Here is a 25,295-nt window from a genome sequence, read left to right as displayed (position 1 = left end):
ATGCAGCTAATGGATCTGACTCTTGCTCTTTCTGTCTTTACCTTCTCGTGCATTCTCCTCTCTCTCTCACTCGCCCGCACGCGCCTCCTCTCTCTCTCTCTCGCCCACGTGGGCACATGTTCTCAGCTCATTCACTCAATTTGCTCGTTTTCTCTCTCTCCCAGTACTCAAGTGTCACTTTGACTGGACATGAGACAGAATCTATTCTGCCCCCTCTCATATTATTGTATTGTGTTGACATGGTTGGTGGACACAGTGGTGATCTGATCCCTGTCTTCCTGTTTTAGGGTGATGAGCAGATGGCCCTTCAGAGCCCCACTGACAGTAAGTTCTACCGCAGCTTGCTGGAGGAGGAGGACATGCAGGACCTGATCGACGCTGAAGAATATCTGGTACCACATCAGGGATTTTTCAACACTCAGCCCTGCACCCATTACAGGAGCAGAATGTCATCTTCCAGAGTAAATATTTGTAACAGTGTTTAACCCAGCTCCTTCTATACCAGTTCAAGACACCTAGAGCAGACTCCTAGTAACAGATGCAGTCCCAGTTCCTTCCAGTCTGGGGCTTTAGTAATGGAGACCAGGACCAGGTGCTTTCTTGTGTGTTCTGGAAAAGCAAATAATGGAGCAGAATTCCAGACTTTTACATGGAATTGACAGAATCTTCAGGACATTCACTGAAATCCTGCCTTCAATGATCATGAAAACCATTTGTGTGCTTGGTCTAAGCATCCTGGCTGAGTGAGCACAGTTAGGCTCAGGATTGCCTCTGCTCTTCAATTTCTGATTAGGAAGATAGAAGCAGGAATGGTCCATTCAGCCCCTCGGTGGCTGATCATCTACTGCAATGCTGTCTTCCCAAACTATCCTCGTGTCCCTTAATGTCATCGGTATTTCAAAATCTAATGAAGTCTGCTTTAAAAAGATTCAGTTGCTGAGCCTGCACAGCCCCGCATGGTGGAGAACTCCAAAGATTAATAACCTTCTGAATAAAGAAATTCCTCCTCCTCTCCAGCCTAAATGATCTACCCCTTTTTTCTGAGACTTTGTTCCTTGGTTCTACATCTCCAACCAGGGGAGACATGCTTCCTGCATCTACGCTGTCAAGCCATATGAATTTTGTACATTTTAGTAAGATAACCTCTCATACTTCACAACTCTAGAGAAACTTATGGTCAAGTCTCCTCATAGGGCAACCCCACAATCCCAGGAGTCAGTCTGGTGATCCTTTGTTGCAGTCTCACCATGACAAGTGTATCCTCCCTTAGGTAAGAAGACCAAAACGGTAGACTCTACTCCAGGTGGGGTCTCACCAAGGCTCTACAATTACAAGGAGACATCCTTACTTGTGTACTCAAATCCTCTTGCAATAAAGATACCATTTGCCGCCTTAATTGCTTGTTGTGCTGGCATGTTAGCTTCCAGCAACTCATGAATAATGACACCCAGATCTCTTTGGGCATTAACTTTTCCCAGCCTCTTCCCATTTAAGGAATATTCTGCATTTCTGTTTTTCTTTTCAAGGTGGATAATTTCACATTTTTCTACGTTATAATCTATCTGTCATGGTCTTGCCCACTCACTCAGTCTGTCTAAATCCCCTTGAAGTCTCTTTACATCCTCCTCACAATTCACATTCCCACCAAGTATTGTGTCTTCAGCATATTTGTAAATATTACAAATTATAGTCAACTTGAGAATTCACTGTTTATCCTCACTCTGTTTTCAGTCCCTGAACCAATTCTCAATCCATGCCAGCATGTTACCCCCAGTCCCACAATGGACTGTAATTCTGATTACCAACCTTTTAGCAAAAGCCTTCTGAAAATCCAAGTGCACCAGACCAGTTGTGTCTTCTTTATTTATTCCATCCGTAACATCTTCAAAATCTCCCTTGTTAAACATGATTTCCCTTTCATAAACCTATGTTGACTCAACCTCACCATTCTTTCTTAATGCCCAGTTATCACATCCTTTATAATAGATTCTAGAACTTTCCACTCTACTGATATCAAGTTGCCATGTCTGTAATTCCCTGTTTTCTCTCTCCCTCCTTTATTTCTTGGTGGGGTTACAGTTGCTGCCTCCTAATCTGCAGGCCCCATTTTAGAATCTGTCAAATTATGAAAAGTGATCATCAGTGCAATCACTATCTCTGCAAGTATGTCTGTTAACACTCTGCAATATCGATTATCAACTCTCTGCTCCTTTAATTTCTCCAGTACTATTACTAAATTCTTCCAGCTCCACCATCTCTTGGTTACCCAGTATTTTAGGGCAGTTTCCTGTATCCCACTGTGAAAGCAGGCACAATATTTGTTTAGTTTCTCTGCCATGTTCATGCTCCCTGTTATGAATTCTCCTGGCTTTGTCTGTAATGGCCCCATATTTATCTTTTCTAACCTTTCCTTTATTTCATGTCTATAGAAGCTGTACAGTCTGCTTTATGTTCCTTGCCAGGGTGCTCACAGTGCCAGAGACTTGGGTTTGATTCCGGCCTCGGGTGAATATGTGGAGTCTGCATGTTCTCCCCATCCTGTGTGGGTTCCTCTGGGTGCTCCGATTTCCCCCCACACTCCAAAGATGTGCTGGTTAGATGGATTAGCCATGTTGAATTATTCCCCAATTGTCCAGAGATTTGTAGGTTAAGTGGATTAGCCATGATGACTGTGCAGGATTACTGGGACAGAGAGGAGGGGGCCAGGTCCTGGGTAAGACACTCTTTCGGAGAATCGGCGCAGACTTGATGAGCTCAATTACCTCCTTCTGCATTGCCGAACTCCTGTGGTTCACTGACTGTGCTCAGCTCACTGGGGAATTGATGATGTGGCAGTGGGAGGACAGCAGGTAGTGGCTTCCCCCTATTCTGTATCATTGCGTTTGTCCTCTGGTTAAGGATTAATTTGATCAGCCCAGAGGAGATCCTAGACTTGTGCATCTTCTGATGCTGGCTGGTCATTGCCATCTCTGTAGCAACAGTTGGGAATGGGGCTCCAGTATTATTTTGGACAGGATTAGTATTAATATTTCAGCCAAAGGACTCCCCAGTGTCTGGGTCCCCTGCAGTACTGAGCTGTACATGTACAATCCAGGGAAATCCGGTCTCACTCAGGGTCGCGGATAGGGCTACGACTCACATTTGCACTTCAGTGTTACAGAGGATAATGAGTCAGAGGTGACTTTCCAGACAGTGTCTTGCAATGATGTGTTGATGGAGGATAAACACAGTCAGATATTTTGCTGACACTGAATTCACATTTGAACAATAGCCCTTGGAGAGAGGGAGCACTGGTGGCATCTGATACAACATCAGTACCTGTAGGGGTGGACGATAAAACTTTGGGTGACTGGGGTTCAATATTAATCATAAATCAGACTCCTGTGAATTCTCTGAATATCAGCAGCTGAATGTTTGAGTGGTTCCCAGTCCTTTGGAACATTCCAGTCTCTGTGTTTGTGAATCCAGTCCAGGCTGCATTCTGTTGCTCCATGAATGACAGGTAGAGATCATGCCAGGCTGCTGTGGGCACTAGTAATGCCACCAGTTGGTGCAGGGTGGTTAGTGTGAGCTGTGCCAATCTCTTATCTGACAGACTCTCATTTTCCCCCTCCCCCGCAGAGTGCATCAAGTGTGGCAGTGGTGGAAGGTCAGGGTTCTGACGCAGCACAGAGCTCCAGCCTGGCACATGGTGTGTCGCAACAGTCAGCAGCTGCCTGTGTGGATTCCTACACTGACGCCGAGGGCTCAGCATGTAGAGTGCCCTGCTGCTCCAACGGAGAGGACAGTGTCACACAGCGATATAGCTCCGATCCCACAGTACGTGTGACCAATGAGGAAGAGGATGAGGTGGATAGTTATATCTCACTGGGCTCCGATCAAACAGAAACTGGTATGAGAGCAATTGTTAATATCATTTCTCATCAACACTGACTGCCTCATTGGTTATCCTTCATGTGTAAACTGCAAAGTCAATGTCCGTTTAACTATGTGAATCTAATGCTGTCTTGCTCAACATTCACACTGTGATCACTCAAAGGATTGTTGTGGTGTGCAGAGATGTATTCTCCTTTCACTTGTCTCTGAGTTCTCAACCTGCAGTTGGGGCTGGGAGTGTCAGGGTTTAGTGCAAACTGGCTGAGTGCCAGAGTACACAGTTCACTTGCTCGTGGCTTCTCAATTACGTCATGATGAATAACCAGCTCAGTCGATCACAGGGAAAGGACGACTGAGTCCTAGGACACCAGGAAATGGTCTGATCGTGTTTTGACTTCTGGCAACACCTCCACAGGACTTAATTTTTAATCTTTCTTGTTTCTTGTTAGATTACATAAACCAACCCGAAGAAACCTCGTCTCCTGGTCGAACTGGAAGAGCTGAGTTAGTCGCTCGAAGCAGCGCTGCCAACGGCCCCCTGATTCCAAAGAGTCCGTTCAGAAACATGGTGGAAAATCCCGAATATCTGACTCACCAGAGCCTGGTGTCAGGGGTCAAGGATCTGCCATTCAATAATCCTGATTACTGGGCCCAGGACCCCCAGAGCAGCTCACAACCTGGGAATACTCTGTGCCTGACTTCTGCGACTCCCACGCCAACGCAACCCAATGGGTACATCCGTATTGCAACTGCAGAGAATCCTGAATATCTTGGCTTGTCTGAGGCCAGTAGTGTGTAGAGGAATCTATAAACTCCAGGTGTAACCGGCTCTCTCACTGCCAGTAACCTGAACTGAAATAGGAATCTTAAAGTTACTCAAAGCAGAAAGATGCTTGTCTTCATTTCTGACAATATCCTTGAAAAGGCAGCTTGTTTTAATTATCATCTTAACTGAATCTCACTGGTTCCCGGTGAGTGAGAAATTTATTGGTGCCACAGTTTATGGCCTGGGCTCTTTCACAAGCTGGGACATCTTTGCCAGCGTACCAGAGGACAGGTTAACCAGCATAGCTTTTCAGAAATGTAGCATTACCGAAATTCAGCTGGAGCGATGACCAATCCAGTGCCAACCTGGGCCAACGAACAAATATTTTTGGGTCTCAATTGCCGTTTGCGAATTGTTTCTTCAGATTACAAACCTCCAAAATCACAAAAGTATTTGAGAAAAGTACAAAATCCAAATTCTGATCCAGGTGTCCCTGACGATTCAGTGACGACACTGGATCCTCAGCGGATCACACTGGATCCCCTGGCCTTCCTGAATGGATCCTTCAGTGGATCCCTCGGCTGTCCACACCGGATCCAACATCTTGTAGCTCTTTAGGCCTCAATTGGGAGATACAGCAGAGCGTCGGGGGCTGCTTCCTCCTCCCAGGATGCACCCCTGCCCCCATCCCCACAATGCTGCCCCATTTACCTCCCCCCCCCGCCCCCCGCCCCCCCACTCCTGCCAGCTGTGTGGGATGAAGAGGGAGGGCTCCCCCAGTTTGTGTTGAGCTTCTTGAGTGAGTGGCAGGTTGTGTGTCCGATGCTATTGAGGTTTCCCCAGGGGACTCTGGCTGTGTTGAATGCTGGGAGTGAGAAGCTGGTTACTGACTGTCGATGGGATTTGGGTCGATGCTGGGCTAATAGTTCACCAAGCAGTGTGGAAGGTGTGAGAATTCACCCAGCTACATTTAAAAGAAATTAACTCTTTAAAAATGAAGTTGAAGTTTGTAGAACAGAATCATGGAAAGAATAAAGAACAATACAGCACAGGAACAGGCCCTCCGGCCCCTCCAAGCCTGCACCGATCATGTGTATTCCTAACTCAACCATCCGTTTGTATCCCTCTATTCTAAGGAATCAGATTTCTGTTTGGAGAATTTTACAGGATTAACTCAAAGCTGAAGCTTGTGACTTTTTGATCTTTGATCAGAGTTTTTGTATATTTGATTATGGGGAAAAAGTTTTATATGTTTTAAAAATATTTTTTCTAGAAGTATCCATTTGATGTGAATGTTTTTAATATGAGCACTTTTACTAGTTTTTGGGAAGTGGCTGGATTTATATTGTGATTACAGCTATGGGGGCATTCTGATCGGTCCTCGCTAGCTCCATCAGCTGTCAATAATACTACACTCTTGACCACTTACAGCCTGGAATCTCTCAAAACGGCTTGGGTTTAATAGATGGTCAGGTAGGAATGACTGTATTGATAAACACACTCTCCTGAGGTCTTTAATTAGGCTCCAATGCAGTTATGGGGATTTTATTTCAATCCTACAGCTGGAGTCATGCGCCCGTTGTGAGCTGGCGGTCGGAATGATGAGTTCCTGATCCTTTGGGTTAACAGGAGGTGAGGGCAGCTCATTAATCCTCAGCAAAATGAGGGTGTCACAATTGTACACATGCCTTCAATGTGATCAGATTCTTTCCAACTGCATTCCTCATGGATGAGAAGGAATCACATCGGGACCAGTTGTTAATCATATGGTCTGACTGTGGAATTACTGTAATGATTTGTCCATTGGGCTTATTCTTTGAACGTGGATTCTGTAAACACTACATGTTGTAAATAAATCTCACTCTATTTTTATTTTATCTTACTTAATTCTTAGGTACAGAAATTACACTTAATTTCAGCAAAGCTTCTCTCCTTTCTGTGGGATTTTCATGTTTCCAATTTTCCAAGTTCTTCTTATGTTGATCACTATGGAATGAAAGGGGCAGGGCGGGTGGGGGATTCGCTGCCAGTGATAACGGGGCAGCACTGGGGAGGGTGAATTCGCTGCCAGTGACAATGTAGAACATTCCAGCGCAGTATAGGCCCTTCGGCACTCGATGGTTCCACTGGTCGGTGCAACAATCTAATGATCCTCTAACCTAAACTATTCCAGTGTTATCCATATGCCTATCCACTGACCATTTGAATGCCCTTAAAGTTGGCGAGTCCACAACCGCTGCAGGCAGGGCATTCCACGACCTTACTACCCTCTGAGTAAAGAACCTTCCATAAGAAATATAAGAAATAGGAGCAGGAGTAGGCCATCTAGCCCTTTGAGCCTGCCCTGCCATTCAATAAGACATTCCTCTGACAGCCGTCCTATAATTACCACCCCTTAATTTAAAGCTATGTCCCCTTGTGTTAGTCATCACCATCCGAGGTAAAAGGCTCTCACTGTCCACCCTATCTAATCCTTTGGTCATCTTGTATGCCTCAATTAGGTCCAGCGGGGCAGCACTGGGGGGAATTCACTGCCAGTGACAACGGGGCAGCACTGGGGTGGGGGGGGGGGGGTTTCACTGCCAGTGACAACGGGGCAACACTGGGGTAATTGGCTGCCAGTGAGAATGTGCGGGAGGTGGGGGGATGGAATGTACATCTTTCAAATTGGATCAAAGCAGATTGTAAAAGAAGCAAAATGATTCTAAATTGATAAAACAGGGTCGGCACCAGTTGGAGTGTTGTGGGCAGCAGAGTTTGGAAAGGATTGGAGGGTGTTGGGGAGATATATAGGAGATTTTACCAGGATGGTGCCACATAAAGGAAGGACTTTTTTGGTTTACTAGGCTGATACCGGAGTTGAGGGGATTGAGCTATGAGGAGAGGCTGAATAAACTAGGCTTGTACTCGTTAGAGTTTAGAAGAATGAGGGGAGATCTCATTGAGACGTATAAGATGATGAATGGGATGGATAGGATAGAGGTGGAGAGACTCTTCCCGCTCAAAAAAGACAGTAAGACTAGGGGGCACAGCCTCAAGATAAAGGGGAGGCGGTTTAGAACGGAGTTGAGGAGGAACTTCTTCACTCAAAGGGTGGTGAATCTCTGGAATTCTCTGCCCGTTGAAGTGGTGGAGGCTGCCTCGCTAAATATTTTTAAGAAGCGGGTTGATGGGTTTTTGATAAGAGAAGGGATTGAGGGTTATGGGGAGAGGGCGGGAAAGTGGAACTGAGCCACGACAGATCAGCCATGATCTTATTGAATGGCGGGGCAGGCTCGAAGGGCTAGATGGCCTACTCCTGCTCCTATTTCTTATGTTCTTATGTTCTTATGACTTCAGCTACATGCAGAGAGGCTGGAGAAGTTGGGATTGTCTCCATCATGAAGAGAAGGTTCCAAGAAGATTTGACAGAAAAGTTCTGACAATAAATGATGAAAGGCTGTGACAGAGAAAATACAAAGAAACTTTCCTGTGGCTGGCGCATTGATAAGCAGGTTGATCTGGCAAAAGTACCAGAGAAAAGATGGTGATATTTTTTGACACCAAGTTATTGTGATCTGGAAATTGCTGCCTGAAACTGAACTGGAAACAGATTCAATAAAAACTTCCAAAAAGGATTTGGACAGGCGGGATAAAGCAGAGTGGGACCAACTGCCCAGTTCCTTAATGGAGGCAATGGCTTAGTGGTATTTTCGCAAGATTAGTAATCCTGGGTAATGCTCTAGGGACCCAGGTAGCCATTAAACCATTGTCATTAAAAACCTATCTAGCTCACTAGTGTCCTTTAGTGAAAGAAATCTGCCGGTGTTACCTGGCCTGACCTCCATGGGACTCCAGAGCCACAGCAATGTGGTTGACTCTCAACAGCTCGCTCAAGGGGAATTAGCGGTGGCCACCCAGTGAAATTCAGTGCTGAAGAATGGAAAAAGTCAAGAAATACACAGTAGGACAAATAGTTTCCTTTTCAGCTGCAAGATTGATTATTTTGCATAAAAAATTGCTTCCTGTTCTCACACACTGACTCTCACTGGGGTACAGTTCCATACACACTGACTCTCACTGGGGTACAGCTCCACACACACTGACTCTCACTGGGATACAGTCCCACACACACTGACTCTCATTGGGGTACAGTTCCACACACACTGACGCTCACTGGGGTACAGTTCCACACACACTGACTCTCACTGGGGTACAGTTCCACACACACTGACGCTCACTGGGGTACAGTTCCACACACACTGACGCTCACTGGGATACAGTTCCACACACACTGACTCTCACTGGGGTACAGTTCCACACACACTGACGCTCACTGGGGTACAGTTCCACATACACACTGACTCTCACTGGGGTACAACGCCACACACACTGACTCTCACTGGGGTACAGTTCCACACACACTGACTCTCACTGGGATACAGTTCCACACACACTGACGCTCACTGGGGTACAGTTCCACATACACACTGACTCTCACTGGGGTACAACGCCACACACACTGACTCTCACTGGGGTACAGTTCCACACACACTGACTCTCACTGGGATACAGTTCCACACATACTGACGCTCACTGGGGTACAGTTCCACATACACACTGACTCTCACTGGGGTACAACGCCACACACACTGACTCTCACTGGGGTACAGTTCTGCACACACTTCCACACACACTGACTCTCATTGGGGTACAGTTCCACACACACTGACTCTCACTGGGGTACAGTTCCACACACACTGACTCTCACTGGGATACAGTTCCAAAGTGAAAGCCTACATTTGGAAATCATTAGATTTTATAATTAATTGAGATATTTAATAGTGACCTGGATTGTGATGGAAACGAGATGGGAGCAGATGGAGCTCAAGTTGAAGATTCATGGTAAAAGGGCACCTTTGACATTGCAGCACTCCCTTGGTACTTCCAAACTGTGGATCGTAGAATATTTCTGAATCTTGATTTGTACACTGACTGTGACTGACTCTATATTTAAACTGAGTCTGTCATTGTGACTGCAATCTCTGCAGCAAGGAGTGCTGTTTGGCCTTGTCTCTCTTTGTAACAGTCTGTGCCCTGCCATCTGCTAACCTGCAGCCCAGAGACAATCTCCCTGCTGACAGTGACGACCAGGCAGGGGAAATGACATCTGTCTCCCACTATTTATGACACAATCCTAATTGTTCCAGCCTTTCTTTAGCCGCAGAAACTAATAGCAAGCATCTTGTGACCTAGTTATTCTCCACCATTTACCTGCAGCTTGAGCCCGTTCTGTGTCTCTCTCATTCTGGCTGTAGTTCACAGGCTGTTATTGTGTGATTTAACCCAGGATCCTGGCTCACTCCCATTCACTGCTCCTTGCTTTTTGAGCATTTTCAGAGTCATTTTCTGGAGCACAAATTGCCATCACCATTTTGACTTGGAAATATATCACCATTCCTTCACTGGGTTAAAATCCTAGAACTCTGTCCCTAACAGAACTGTGAGCCTCACTGGCTAGGACAGCATTTATTGTCCATCTCTACTTAGCTTTGAGAAGGGGGTGGTGAGCTGCATCCTTGAATCGCTGCAGTCCATGTGGTGTAGGTACACCCAGCGTGCTGTTAGAGAGGGTGTTCCAGGATTCTGACCTAGCAGTACTGAAGAAGCAATGATAAAGTTTGATTCAGTTTGGCTCAGTGGTTAGCACTGCTGCCTTGCAGCGCCAGGGACCCTGGTTCAATTCCTGTCAGTAGTTTGTATGTTTTCCCTGCATCTGCAAGGGTTTCCTCCAGTTTCCTCCTACACGCCAAAGTTAAATTGATTGGCCATGTTAAATTGACCGTTAGTGTCCCAAGATGGGTAGGTGAAGGGGATCAGTGGGGTAAATATGTAGGGTTACGGGGATAGGGCTAAGGGTAAGATGCTGTAACAGAAAGTTGGTGCAGGCTTGATGGGCAAAATGACCTCTTGCTGCAACATAGGGAATCTATTATTGCATAAGATAACAACAGGAAGCAGTGAATGGGAGTGAGCCAGGATCCTGGGTTGAATCACACAATAACAGCCTGTGAACTACAGCCAGAATGAGAGAGACAGAATGGGCTCAAGCTGCAGGTAAATGGTGGAGAATAACTAGGTCACAAGATGCTTGCTGTGAGTTTCTGCGGCTAAAGAAAGGCTGGAACAATTAGGATTGTGTCATAAATAGTGGGAGACAGATGTCATTTCCCCTGCCTGGTTGTCACTGTCAGCAGGGAGATTGTCTCTGGGCTGCAGGTTAGCAGATGGCAGGGCACAGACTGTTACAAAGAGAGACAAAGCCAAACATCACTCCTTGCTGCAGAGATCGCAGACACAATGACAGACTCAGTTGAAATACAGAGTCAGTCAGAAAAACTTAGTGAAGTACAATATTCAGCTTGAAACATTAACTGTTCCTCTCTCAGGAGATGCTGCCAGACCCAAATTTTCCAGGACTGTCTTCATTTCAGAACGCAGGAAAAGTTTTGCATCGGCAAATATGCCACACTGTCAGAGGGTCGGTGCTGAGGGAGCGCCGCACTGTCAGAGGGTCAGTACTGAGGGAGTGCCGCACTGTCAGAGGGTCGGTGCTGAGGGAGTGCCGCACTGTCAGAGGGTCGGTGCTGAGGGAGCGCCGCACTGTCAGAGGGTCGGTGCTGAGGGAGCGCCGCACTGTCAGAGGGTCGGTGCTGAGGGAGCGCTGCACTGTCAGAGGGTCGGTGCTGAGGGAGCGCCGCACTGTCAGAGGGTCGGTGCTGAGGGAGCGCCGCACTGTCAGAGGGTCGGTGCTGAGGGAGTGCCGCACTGTCAGAGGGTCAGTGCTGAGGGAGCGCCGCACTGTTCTTTGTTCACCCTCATGCCTTTGTGGTGTGGCAGAGGTGGGGTGTGGTTATCCGATATTTGTGGGTGGGGGTATGAAGATGCCCCTCTTTGCTGGGACGTTGCTGGTGATCGTCTGGTTGTGGGGGAGTGATGGGGGGGTGTTTACTGTTTAATTTTCTGGGGGTAGTGGGACTTACCTTTGACACAAAGGTCAGGGTGATATTTAAAAATGGTCACCTGGTTTTGGGACAGTGGGTCTAACTGGCTGATTGCTTGAAATGAGCTCATCTAAATTTTCCAGGCGTGAGAATTCCAAACAGCAGCTGACATGGGCACTTAGTCCCAATTTGGGAGAATCGCTACCACAGTCTTCCAGCTAAAGTTATGAATGTGGGAGTTCAGTGCTGTGTGGTTTGCACTATGTGGGATTTCATAGACACTCTGTGCAGTCTGGGTGACCACATTTACAGGCAGTACCATCAGTTTGACCTGCTGGAGAGTCGAGTTTGGGAGGTTGGGCATTGGCTGGAGGCACAGCCGGGCATCCATGAGGCTCAGCAGTTTTGGATAGCACATTTTTAGACTAAGGAAGTGCAATCAGAGAGGGAATAGGTGACTTTGAGTCAGAAGAAAGCAGTCAGATAAGTCCCAGAGTGCATCTAACTTAAGAACTGTTATTCTGTGTTGGAGCGCAGTGACAGCGACGGTTCCTCTGGGGAGTCCAGACACAGCCAAGTTCACTGCGCTGTGTGTGAGTGGGGAGAAGAGTGGAAGACAAATAGTGATTGAAGATTCAGTGCTGAGGAGTGTGGACAGGCGTTCCTGCAGCACAGACATGACTCCAGGATGGTACATCCCTTCCCTGCTGCCAGAGTCGGGTGGAGGGGGGGGGGGGGTCGTCGCTGAACATTTACAGATTATGCTGAACAGAGAAAGAACAGTAATATTCAAAAATGTTAGACATGGTAATCAAGCGAGAAAGACAAATAGGGCCACAGTATTAAAACATGTAAGGATGATTAAAAACAGCAAAAAGGCAAGTCTAAAGGCTTTGTACCATGATATACAGTCCATTCAAAATAAGGTAGACAAACTGACAGCACAATTTGAAAACATGATTAAACGATCAAAACTGGGAACTTATTCAGGGAAATTTTACCTTTTGGAAAGACAAGAGGGAAAATAGGTGACGGGGTAGCGTTGTTAACAAGAGATGAAATGAGCTCAATTGTGAGAGACAGACTAGGCTAGGTGGTGTACAGTCTACCTGGGTGGAGGTTAAAAAAAAGCCAGGGAAAGACAACATTGGTAGCAGTGTATAGACCCCCAAACAGTAGCCACACTGTAGGAAGCAATAGGAGCGTGTAAAAATAGAGCAATAATAATGGGTAACTTTAATCTTTATGTTGATGGGTTAATCCAATCGGAAAGGGTAGCTACGACAATGAATTCATAGAGTGAATTAGGGATAGTTTCCTTCAGCAAATGTGATGGAGCTAACTAGGGAACAGACTATGTTGGATCTGGTGATGAGGTAGGTTTAATAAATGGTCTCACAGTAAATAACTCTCCAGGAAGTATTGATCATAACACGATAGAATTTAATATTCAATCTGAGGGTGAGATACTTGGATTGGAAACAACTGTGTTTAAATTAAATAAAGGGAGTTACGATGAAATGAGGATAGAATTAGCTGAAGTGGACTGGATAGAGATATTAGCTGAAAGACACTAAGCAAACAATGGCAGACATTTAAGGAAGTAATTCATGACTCTCAGTAAAAATATATTCCGGTAAGGAAGAAAGATCATCAGAGGAAGATAAACCAAACATACTAGCCCATGTAGTTTAGGTGAATATTAAGTTAAAAGAAAAAGCATATAAGGAGGCAAATGGGCAGAAGACTGTGAGTGGGGATAAGGGGATCTTTTTTGGGCTGGTGACTTGTAACCAGTGGGGTTCCACAGAGATCAGTGCTGGGACTGCAACTGTTTATAATATATATTAATGACTTGGAGGAAGGAAGCAAATGTACAATAGCCAAACGGCAAGTTGTGAGAGGGATACAAACAGTTTACAAAGACATATTGATAGGTTCAGTAAGTGGAATAAAATGTGGAAAAAAGTAAAGTTGTTTATTTTGGAAGGGAGAACAGAAGAACAGTATTATTTAAATGGAGAAAAACTGCAGAACAAAGGGAATCAGAGATAACTTGTGCACGAAACACAGCTCACACACGGGTATTGCAGGTAATCAAAAAGGGTAATGGAATGTTGGCCTTTATTTCAAGGAAGTTGGAGTATGAGAGTTGGGAAGTCTTGCTGCAACAGTACAAGGAACTGGTGAGACCACACCTGGAGCACTGAGAGCAGTTTTGGATCCTAAGGAAATATATTATTTCACTGGAGGAAGTTCAGAGAAGGTTCACTGAGTACAAGAGTTGGCAAATCATGTTGCAGCTATGTAAAACCTTGGTCAGGCTGCATTTGGAGTATTGCACGCAGTTCTGGTTACCCCCACTGCCAGAAGGACATGGAAGCTTTGGACAGAGTGCAAAGAAGGTTCACCAGGATGTTGCCTGGTCTCAAGGGTGTTGGTTATCAGGAGAGGTTGAATAAACTAGGATTATTTTCACTGGAAAGACGGAGGCTGAGGGGCGACCTGATAGAGGTCTACAGAATGATGAGAGGCTGGGTAGTCAGAGGCTTTTTCCCAGGGTGGAAGTGTCAAACAGGTTCAAGGTGAGAGAGGGAAAGTCTAAGGGAGATTTGCGGGGGAATGTTTTCATGCAGAGTGGTGGGTGCCTGGAACACACTGCCAGAGGAGGCGGTAGAAACAGGCACGTTAGCAACATTTAAGAGGCATCTGGATCAGTACATTTTAATTTGATTTATTACTGTTACATGTATATAGTGAAAAGTATTGTTTTTTGCACGCTATACAGACAAAGCATACCGTACATAGACAAGGGAATGGGAGAATGCAGAATGAGTGTTAAATGAATGGGGGGATTGGGAGCAGAAATAGAGGAATATGGGACTGAGTAAGGGGAGAATTTTTTTTAGTTTAGTTACGGCATCATGCTCAGCATGCTTGGAGGGCTGAATGGCCTGTTCCTGCGCTGTACTGTTCTTTGTTCTCACTAGGATGATCGCTGGTATGGAGGGATTGTCTTGTGAGGAAAGGTTAAACAGGTCGGGACTCCATTCATTGGAATTTAAAAGAATGAGAGGTGATCTCACTGAAACATTTGGATTTTTAAGGGATTTGACAGGATAAATGCTGAATGTTTCCCCTTGTGGGAGGGTCTGTAACCAGAGGGCACAGTGTCAGAATAAAGGGGCCAATTTAAGACTGCGGTGTGGAGGGATTTCTTGGCAGAAGGTTGTGAATCTTTGGAATTCCTTGTCATAGTGAGCTGTGGGAGCAGGGTCCTCGTGTACATTCAAGGCTGAAATAGATTATTGATCAGTAAGGGAATCGAGGGTTACAGGGAAAAGGGCAGGAAAGTGGACATAAGGAACGTTGGATCAGCTGCGATCCTCTTGAATGGCAGAGCAGGCTTGAGGGACCGAACATCCTACTCACAGGAGACCATTCCGCCCATTGAGTTTGCTCTGGCTTTCAAAGACCAATGCAATTACACCCAATCTCCATAACTAAGATGGATAATTGCAATAAGATGCAGACCTTTTATAATGAAGGAGTAAATGACCTATTCCTATATTACTTGCCCCCCCCTCCTCTCCCACCCAAAATTTTCTGTTCACCTTCTGTCTCGCATGTTGCTCATTCTTCTATCTCTCTGCTTTGTCAGAGACTGTCTTTGTGTGAAGACTGCTGTAGGAATGGATCTTATTGTGTTTTGACACATCATATTGTGACTAACTGCATCATGGTACCATATCAACCCTGACCTCCACACAGCATCATACCAATGTCTGTCTCAGTGGCTGCCAAACAAGGGAGATGGCGTCTGTTTTGAGTCTATTTCTGCTTTTGGTGCTGATATTTGCAGGCTGTCTCTGCTCATGGAAGTCAGCAGGAGGCATTTTCTCAATTAACTGGGCATTTTTGGCCTGATTGATGTCAGTTGCCTGCAGTTTAAGCCCAGTGATCGGTGTAATACGTCATTCAGACAGAATATTTATAATGGAGTGGCAGAGCTCACAGCATTCGTCATCTGTTTCTCTGCTGAAATCAACACAAAAAGAAATCTTTGACATTGCTCCTTCCTCATGGCAGTATTTAGAAAGCTGTCTTGGCTTGTGCTGGTGTTCCTGACGTTGAAACACGTGAAAAAATCCAAAGCAGCCAGTGTCAATGAGATCCTTTCTAAAGGAGACTCTGACTACACAGTGCCAGATTACCGGGGGAAAGGCTGTATTGATGACAATGGGTTTGTGTTTGATGTAGGCGAGCAGTTTTACCCCACTGCAACAGCTTGTCCCTGCATGTGCACTGAAGCTGGTCCTGTGTGCCGCAAACCCCAATGCCCTCGAATCCCTCCCCGGTGTAGTCGTGTCAGTTACCATTCCTGCTGTCCACGCTGTGTGGAATTCCGCAATTCGTGTCAATATGGAGGCAAGATGTACCGGCTATTCCAGGAGTTCTGGGTAACAACAGTTTCTTTGATACTCTTTCTGCTTTCAATCATTTTCTGTGATTTTGTTCTGAGGGAACTGTGGGACGGTGCTGTGGGAGCATTACGGATTTGTCCCAGTTTCTGGAGCTGTAGGTTTCTCTGAAATCAGCAACTTTACAAAGCTTCTAGAGGGTTTATAATGAGGAACTGTCTCCACCAGAGCAAGTACCAGAAAGGGATCATAATCTTAATAGAGTTAGGATGTTGAGGGCTGATAACAGGAAGCATTTTCCACACAGAATGTATGATGAAAATCTGAAAGGTGGGGTTGAGATTTGATAAAAATCATGAGAGATTAAGACAGAGTAGATGGAAAGAAACTTCCCATTGGTGGAAAAGCGCTGAACCAGTGGACATCAATTTGGCCAAAGGTCCAACGAGAAAATGAAGAGAAACCTTTCAATGCAGCAGGTGATTGGGATGTGGACCACACTGGCTGGGAATGTGTTGGAGCTGCCACTCTCAAAATGGGATAAACACCTAAAGAGAATTAAATCAGCTCTATGGATCGGGAATACAGGGTATGGATAGGGATTACAGAGCTGTGGATTGGGAATACAGAGCAGTGGATTGGAAATAAGCGCTGTGGGTTGGGAATACAGGGTTATGGATAGGGTTATGTGCCTAGCTGTGCTGCTCTTGCAGAGAGCCAGTGTGAACATAATGGCTGAAACAAAACCAGAGAATGCTAGAAAATCTTAGCGAATAGAGCCAATGTTTTGATTCTGGCTGACTCTTGGTCAGAGCTGAATGACCTCCTTTGGTTCTGCAACCATTTTCTAATCTGGAATTAATTCTCTCTCCCAAAAGACTGTGGATGTTGGGGATACAAGTGGAGCATTTGTGTCCAAGGTCATTAGATTTCTTGTAAAGATATCAAGGGAGTAAAGGCTGGGAGACAGGAATAAGATACAGATCAGGCTGGAAACAGGATACAGATCCGGCCAGGATCTAATTGAAGACGATTCAAAAAGTTGAGTGAACTCCTGTTATTCCTAGTGTTCTGAAGAAATAGTTTGTTGCACATTTGTTTGGTGTATGTTTCAATGTGCCTGTTTACCCTGGTGTAAAGTTTGAAGTGGGGCAGATCAGTGGCACTGCACACAGCAACACTGCCATCTGCTGGCTTTAAACAGATGTGGAGATGCCTGCATTGGACTGGGGTAAACACAGTAAGGAGTCTCACAACACCACATTAAAGTCCAACAGGTTTATTTGGTAGCAAAAACCACAAGCTTTCAGAGCAATTGCTGCCCTTTTGTGAGGTGAGTGATTGTAATCCATCCATATCCTTTCAATGCCCTGTATTTCCGATCCATAGCCCTGTAATCCCTTTCAATGCCCTGTAATCCCTATCCTTAGCCCTGTATTCCCTATCCATATCCCTGCATTCCCTATCCATAGCCCTGTATTCCCTATCCTTAGCCCTGCATTCCCTACCCATACCCTGTATTCCCGATCCATAGCCCTGTATTCCCTATCCATATCCCTGTAATCCCTATCCATATCCCTGTAATCCCTATCCATATCCCTGTAATCCCTATCCATATCCCTGTAATCCCTATCCATATCCCTGTAATCCCTATCCATAGTCCTGTATTCCCTATCCATATCCCTGTAATCCCTATCCATATCCCTGTAATCCCTATCCTTAGCCCTGCATTCCCTACCCATACCCTGTATTCCCGATCCATAGAGCTGATTTTATTCGCTTTAGGTGTTTATCCCATTTTGAGAGTGGAAGCTGAGTCTGCCTCCAGTACATTTCCAGCTGGTGTGTTGTGAGACTTCTTACTGTTTAAACAGAAGCTCAGCGAATGGAATGAGAGACTCTCCACTGTTACTCATCTGCAGGCTAATATGAGCCTTTGCTCCTAGTTGATGCACAATTTAACAATCACTGCTTGCTACCAGTAAATTTCTACCAGTCCAATCTGTTGAATAATTATTTCCTCTTACTGGTGAATAATTATTGAAGATGGCAGGACAGGTGGAGAGAGCACTTAATAAAGCATATATAGTCCAAAGCTTTATAGTAAGGTGGTTATGTTGAACTTGTACAAGGTATTAGCTAGAACGCAGTTGGAATATTGTGCAGTTGTGGGTGCCACACTATAGGAATGATGCAAATGTATTGGAGAGAGTCCAGGAAAGATTCTTCTTGAAGAGAGGGCTAAGAAGAGATATGATCGAGATGTGTAAAATCATGAGTGGGCTGGACAGAGCAGATGAGAAAGTGAACCCACTTATAAAAGGATCAGGAATGAGAGGGCACAGATTTAAAGAAACAAACGTGATGTGAGAAAAACCTTTCACACACTGAGTATTTGGGGTCTGGATTACGCTGCCTGGAAGTGTGTTCAAAGCATTCAAGCAAGCATTAGATAAAGGAACAATGTCCAGGGGAAAGGACAGAATAGCGCCAAGTGATGCTGCCTGTTTGGAGAGCTAATGCAGACACAGTGCATCGAAGAGCCTTCTTCAGCAACGTACCAATTCTGAGATACTTGACAGCTACATCCTGGCTGATGCTGCCTTTGATATTTTTCTGATATCATGAATAGCTAAATGCTGAAATGGACAGCAATCGATGTCAAATCCCCATGAGTAATCCTGAACTGAAACTTGTTTCCAGATAGTGTTGTTCCTATTGAGACACCTATACTGTCAGGTTTTTATTTTTGATGCTGTTGCAATGCTATTTTCAGGGAGTCTGGCTGATTGGATCACCATTTTCTGATTGGTAACATTGTTTCCGTAGCCATCTGCCTGTGAGAGATGTCGGTGTGAAGCTAATCGTGAAGTGTACTGTCTGACTGCTGAGTGCGCTCCTGTTTACTGTGTCAATCCATCATATGAACCCAACCAATGCTGTCCTATATGCAAGCAGGGTAAGTTCCATTTACAATACAAATGGAGGGTCAAAGGCACTTTACAGTAGGAAGGACTTGACTATTCCAACACTCTCCTAGCTGCCCTCTAATCCACTATAAATTTCAACTCTAAGGCGGCAATCAACCAAAAATATTCAAAGTGCTGAAAGAGCATGAAAACACGAGAGTTTCAGGTGCTTTTTGGGTGAGTTTGAAAATGCAATCTTACGCCACTTTGGGCAAAAAATTATGCACAATCTGCTTCCTACCAGGAGGAGAGGGGGCGGGGCCTAACCTACAGTCAAGGGTGCAATCGCGTATGCGCAGATCTCTGTGTGTGTGCAGTAGAACAGAGACAGGTCTGTTAGACCCCTCCTCTGCACCCCCCCCCCCCCCAACACAATTGCTGGCCTACCTACCACGCTGATCAGACCCCACCCACCCCCATTCGATCACCCCTTCCCCTCCCTGAGTCCGGTCGATCACTGCCTGAACCCGTTTGGTCGATCACCAGTTGCAGAATGCACATTTCCCTCACCACCCATTTTCCTTAAGCACTGCCCCTCTCCTGGGGCCCATCCTCTTGATACTGCCCAGTACCAAGGTGCCCAGTGGACGGTGTTATGCTTCTAATGCCCCCTTGTTGTCCTCGACCACCTAGGGATCGCAACAGCCTCCAGTCCTACTGGCGACGCCATCATGTCAAGTCCCAATTAATGGGGACCATACATGATTCTTGGTGGTGAGGACCTTCACTAGTGAGGCTGTTAAGGGAAGCGAGCCTGGGATGATAGCAACCCAGGTTCACTAATAATACTTAAGTCCACACTACCATAGATATAAGTATTACCCTCAGCCAACTGATCTCGCTGGAAATCTGTGCCCAGTAAGATCGTGAGATCAGAAATCAGGCGCGGGCCTGATTTTCTGCCTCTCGCAGGACATTATTGGCTCACCCCATCCATCGACCAGCAGGATGAGAAGGTAAAATCGCTCCCTAGAACTTTGCTGCTGTGCCTGGGTCTGCACTTAGTGCTGCGCCCTCCCATTACCCCTAGTTTGGCTTGGAGTTGTGAGAATTTACACTGGGCATCAACACCCAGATTAAGGCAGAGTTTTGACTCCTGCTGCCATTCTGCTGATTGGTGAATGTCTCTTCAGTTAGTGATATGACCAAGTCAGCTCTGCACCGAGACACAAAATGACAGGCTCTCCTTCTGCCTCTACAACTCTTCCTCAGGAGATACTGCACATTTACCTTATTGGTAACACTAGCTCTCAGCACACAACTCTTGCATGACTGAGGGCAATATCAATGAGTTTTGCAAAGGCTGGTAATGAAGAACACTCAGCCAGTTTATTGTCAGGTGTTGCTTCCAGGATGTCAACTGCACAGGGCCAATAGACCCTGAAAGAAAAAATACTCTCCAACCTAGCATGTCGATCTCCTTGTTAAATGATACAGCTAAAAACCTATTCATTAGCCATTCATATATTCAGTCACATCGCTGACCTGAATATCCTGTCACAGAGTTGGACACATGAAATATCACAGGTGGAAGTTTTTACTCTAGAATCTGGAGCCTCGACTTTTCACCATAAATGTCAATAATGTGGATGAGAGAATGGGGTCATACATCCCATTTGATATAGGTGGACGTAATGGTTAAATTATGAGGGCAGGCTGTGAAAACACTTTACATTCCATTCCGTTTAGTGAGTAGAGGGTCCCACATACAGGTGGTTGATCAAAAAGGCAAAGAGATGATGTGATCCACGGCAATTTGGCAAGCTGGATCCAGAACGGGCTTAGTGGCAGGAGTGCAAGAGGGTAAGGGTCAAAGTTTGTTTTTGCGACTGGAAGCCTGTGTCCAGTGGTGTACTACAGGGATCGGTGCTGGCTCCATTGCTATCTATAGTGTACAGTAATGACCTAAATGTGAGTGTGGAAGGGATGATCAATAATGCTAATCATACAAAAATTGGTAGTGTGGTAAAGTGAGAAGGAAAGCCTTAGATTACAGGGTGATATAGATGGGTTAGTCAGATGGTCAGACAGTGGCAAATAGAATTTAACCCTTAAAAGTGTGAGGTGATGTATTTTGGGAGGACTAACAAGGCAAGGCAATTCACAATGAACGGTAGGACACTAGGAAGTACAGAGGGATCTCGGGGTGTCTGTCCAAAGATCCCTGAAGACAGCGGGACAGCTAGATAAGATGGTGAAGTAGTCACATGGGATACTTGCCTTTATTAGCCGAGGCAGAGAATATAAGAGCACGGAGGTTATGATGGAGCTGTATAAAACACTGGTTAGGCCACAGCTAGAGCACTGTGTGCATTATTGGTCATCACACTATAGGAAAGATGTGATTGCACTAGAGAAGGGGCAGAGGAGATTCACCAGGATGCTGCCTGGGCTGGAGCATTTCAGCTAAGAGAGGCTGGGTAGAATGGGTTGTCTTCCTTAGCCATGATGTGGCAATTCCGGCGCTGGACTGGGGTAAACACAGTAAGAAGTCTCACAACACCAGGTTAAAGTCCAACAGGTTTATTTGGTAGCAAACGCCATTAGCTTTCAGAGCACTGCCCTTCGTCAGGTAAGTGGGAGTTCTGTTCACAAACAGGGCATATAAAGACACATTCAATTTATAGAATAATGATTGGAATGCGAATCTTTATAGTTAATCAAGTCTTAAGGTACAGACAGTGAGAGTGCAGGGAGCATTAGGCACAGAGTAAAGAGGTGTGTTTTGTCTCCAGACAGGATAGTTAGTGAGATTTTGCAAGTCCACGCAAGTTGTGGGGGTTACAGATAGTGTGACATGAATCTAAGATCCCGGTTGAGGCACGTGTGCGGAACTCGGCTATCAGTCTCTGCTCAGTGACTCTGAGCTGCTCTGTGTTGTGAAGGCCGCCTTGGAGAATGACAAGGCATTATAAGGTGGCCTTCATGACACACAGTTGAGCAGTGACTGATAGCCAAGTTCCGCACATGAGGACAATCTCAACTGGGATCTTGGGTTCAAGTCACACTATTTGTAACCCCCACCATTTGCCTGGACTTGGAAAATCTCACTAACTGTCCTGTCTGGAGACAAAATACATCTCTTTAACCTGTACTTAACGCTCCCTCCATTCAAATTGTCTGTACTTTTGAGACTTGATTAGCTGTAAAGACTCGCATTCCAATCATTATTCTATAAATTGAATGTGTCTTTATATGCCCTGTTTGTGAACAGAACTCCCACTCACCTGACGAAGGAGCAGTGCTCCAGAAGTTTGTGGTGTTTGCTACCAAATAAACCTGTTGGATTTAACCTGGTGTTGTGAGACTTCTTATTGTCTTCCTTGGAACAGAGAAGGCTGAGAGGAGACCTGATCGAGGTGTACAAATAATGATGGATAATGATAGGATAGATGGGAAGAAACTTTTTCCCTTAGAAGGGTCAATGGCTTTAAGGTAAGGAGCAGGAGATTTAGAGAGGATTTGAGGAAAAACCTTTTCATCCAGAAGGTTTTGGGAATCTGGAACTCACTGCCCAGAAGGGTGGTAGAGATGGGGATCCTCATAACATTTAAGAAGCATTTAAACGAGCACTTGAAACACCACAACATAGAGGGCTATTGACCAACTACTGGAAAATGTGATAAGAACAAACAAGTGTTTGACGGCTGGTACAGACACAATAGGCCAAAGACTTTGCTGGAAGACTCAACTGGGGCAATCTAATCAAAAAGATTCTAAGTGCCAAACGAGCTGAAAATGGGGAAATCACACTCTTACTCACGCGAGTTCCAGATGCTAACTTATGGCATTTAGAAAAAAAAGACAAACTGTGATTCTTGCCAATAGGGGGAAGTTCACAGCAGGAAGCCAGTTGCTGAGCTGCAAGGGATGCTATTGCGCCTGCGTCCCAATCACACAGTGCACTATGTACATATGTACACAATGCATTGGGAGGTATATCACCTCCCTGCCCACCCTCCCAAACCAGGTCAACTGCTGGACCTAAATCCAGTCCAGACTCTGCCTCTTTGTCCTGGGCCCTGCTCCTTCCCTTAGGCCCTGTCACCTTAACAATGCAAGGGTGCCCAGTTGGCACTGCCAGGGTGCCAGGATTCCAAACTGGCACTGCCCTAGGTACACTTTACACCCCTGACCACCAGGGAGCTTCAGCTGCCTCAGGTCCCACTAGTGAGGCCATCACGCCAGGTCCCCGTAGATGGGGACCTTCACTAACAAGGTCGGTGCAGGCTTGGAGGGCCAAAGGGCTTATTCCTGTGCTGTAACTTTCTTTGTTCTTAAGGTAAATGAGCCCTGACAATTACATCCAGCACTCATGAATAATAATGAAATGACTGAATATTTAAATAAATCTTGTGTACTTCCTGGTGCAAGGTGGATTACACCAGCAGAACCAGCCCAGTGACATTGCTAGAGGTGAGAAACTGGGCACGAATATGGTTTCTTTTGCCTCTTTCTCGATCTTACCAGTTTGCCACGCTGAGTGTGATGGGCTGGTAAGATCACCCTGATGACACTAATTGAGATGTTTTCAATGATCAAAGGATTCAAATGTATAAACACAGAAATTCTGCAGAGGAGGCAACAGAAAGGATCGATGAGGGTAATGTGTTTGATGTGGTGTACAAGAACTTTCAGAAGACATTCAATACAATGCCACACAACAGACTTGTGAGAAAAGTTATAGCTCATGGAATAAAAGAGACAGCAACAACATGGATACAAAATTGGCCAAATAATAGGAAGCAGAGTTTAATGGTTAATGGATATTTTTCAGGTTGGAGGAAGGTTTTGAGTGGTGTTTCCCAAGGGTTGGTATTGAGACCTGTATTTTCCAATATATAAATGATCTAGATCTTGATGTGCAGGGGAGTTTCAAAGTTTGTGAGTGATGCAAAACTTGGAAGTGTTGTAAATTGAGAAGAGGATAGTGTAGAACTTCAAGAACACTGATCAGTTGGTGGAGTGGGTGGATAGGTGAAGTTCAATATGGAGCAGTGAGAGGTGATGTATTTTGGTAGGAATAGCGTGGAGAGACAATACATGAAATCAGAGGTAAAATTCTAAAAGGGTTCAGAAGCAGACGGAGCTGGGTGTTAATGTGCATTAGGGTTAGGGTGGCAGGATAGGTGGAGAGCAATTAATAAAGCATACAGTATTCAGGGCTTTATTAATGGGAGAACAGAGTACAAGAACAAGGTAATGATGCTGCACTTATACAAGACACTAATTAGGCCTCAGCTGGAATACTGTGCACAGCTCTGGGAGCCACACTATAGGAAGGATGTATAACAATGGAGAGAGTGTGTAAGAGGTTTGTAAGAGTTATTCCAGGGATGGGAAACTTCAGTGATGAGGGGAGATTGGAGAGGTTGGGACTGTTCACCTTGGAGAGAAAGCTGAAAGGAGATTTGATAGAGATCATGGGTGGAAAGAGTCGATCGAGAGAAACTGTTCCCCCTCAAAAAATGATCAAGAATGAGATTGAAGATAATTTGCAAAAGAAATAAACGTGAAGTGAGAAAAAAACTTTTTCAGCAGCGAGTGTTGGGGTCTGGAATGCGCTGCTTGGAAGTGTGGTGGAGGCAGATTCAATCAAGGCATTTGATGATTAATTGAATAAAAGCAATGTGCAGGGGGTTGGGGAAAAGTCCAAGAAATGGCACTAACTCACAATGATCATTTGGAGAGCCAGGGCATGTACAATGGACCAAATAGCCTTCTCCTTTGCCAGAACAATTGTGGAGTCCAGAACTGGAGGGGAGGCGGGGTGTAATTTTAAAGTTAGAATGAGGTCGTTCATGAAGGAATTCTATACAACTTGTCTCTGTGGATACTTGGGGACAGCTAATATGTTCAAGACTGAGGTAGATCAATGTTTGTTGGTTGATGCATGGACACGGGGTAAAAGCAAATGGTATTGAAGCATTAAACAGCCACGATCTAACTGAGCAGTTTGACAGGTGAGGGGGCAATACAGCCTCCTTCTATTCCACATTTGGGTTCAGATATTTCCTAGTCAGCCTTTCCTTTTCCCTGCCACTATAATACTAACACTGGTTCATTCTTTCAGGACCCAACTGCTTTGCAGGAAACAGCATCATCCCTGCTGGTGTGAAAGTGGAAATGGATGGAAGGTCTGTCTGTTTCTGTCCATATAAAGATGGCTCCTGGGAACCTCAGCAGCAAGCTATCTGCAGCTCCCGCGGAAGGAGACAGGGTCATCATTATGGTGTAACGGAGGAACGCCAATGGGAATGGACACATGGACAATAGGCTC

At 45.4% G+C, this 25,295-nt stretch overlaps 3 protein-coding genes across 4 annotated transcripts in view; 2 read left to right on the top strand and 1 right to left on the bottom strand.

Annotated features, from left to right (window-relative positions):
• The window catches only part of LOC145359197 (receptor tyrosine-protein kinase erbB-2-like), a 65,210-nt gene extending 59,856 nt beyond the window's left edge, over window positions 1-5,354 (top strand). Inside the window, exons 25-27 of one of the 2 annotated variants that reach the window (XM_080213662.1) lie at window positions 288-392; window positions 3,622-3,892; window positions 4,326-5,354. In XM_080213662.1, coding sequence (XP_080069788.1) covers window positions 288-392; window positions 3,622-3,892; window positions 4,326-4,675 — 726 coding nt within the window. In that variant the 3' untranslated portion in view covers window positions 4,676-5,354. Of the gene's footprint in view, window positions 1-287; window positions 462-3,621; window positions 3,893-4,325 lie in introns of both variants that reach the window. The other variant, XM_080213661.1, reaches the window with a different exon arrangement.
• Window positions 1-25,295, bottom strand: part of LOC145359200 (zona pellucida-binding protein 2-like) — a 105,757-nt gene that overhangs the window by 1,679 nt on the left and 78,783 nt on the right. The gene's annotated exons all lie outside the window — the stretch shown is intronic.
• Window positions 15,263-25,295, top strand: LOC145359202 (von Willebrand factor C domain-containing protein 2-like). The gene is made up of 3 exons (XM_080213672.1): window positions 15,263-16,085; window positions 18,876-19,005; window positions 25,089-25,295. The coding sequence occupies exons 1-3, from the start codon at window positions 15,708-15,710 to the stop codon at window positions 25,289-25,291; spliced, it is 711 nt and encodes a 236-aa protein (XP_080069798.1). The 5' UTR covers window positions 15,263-15,707; the 3' UTR covers window positions 25,292-25,295.

The sequence above is a fragment of the Carcharhinus amblyrhynchos genome, chromosome 27 (genome assembly GCF_965287045.1).
Source record: "Carcharhinus amblyrhynchos chromosome 27, sCarAmb.v2.hapA, whole genome shotgun sequence".
In the NCBI taxonomy this organism is placed as follows: Eukaryota; Metazoa; Chordata; class Chondrichthyes; order Carcharhiniformes; family Carcharhinidae; genus Carcharhinus; species Carcharhinus amblyrhynchos.
Note: the sequence above shows the minus strand (reverse complement) of the source record. Positions and strands in the feature narration are given on the sequence as shown.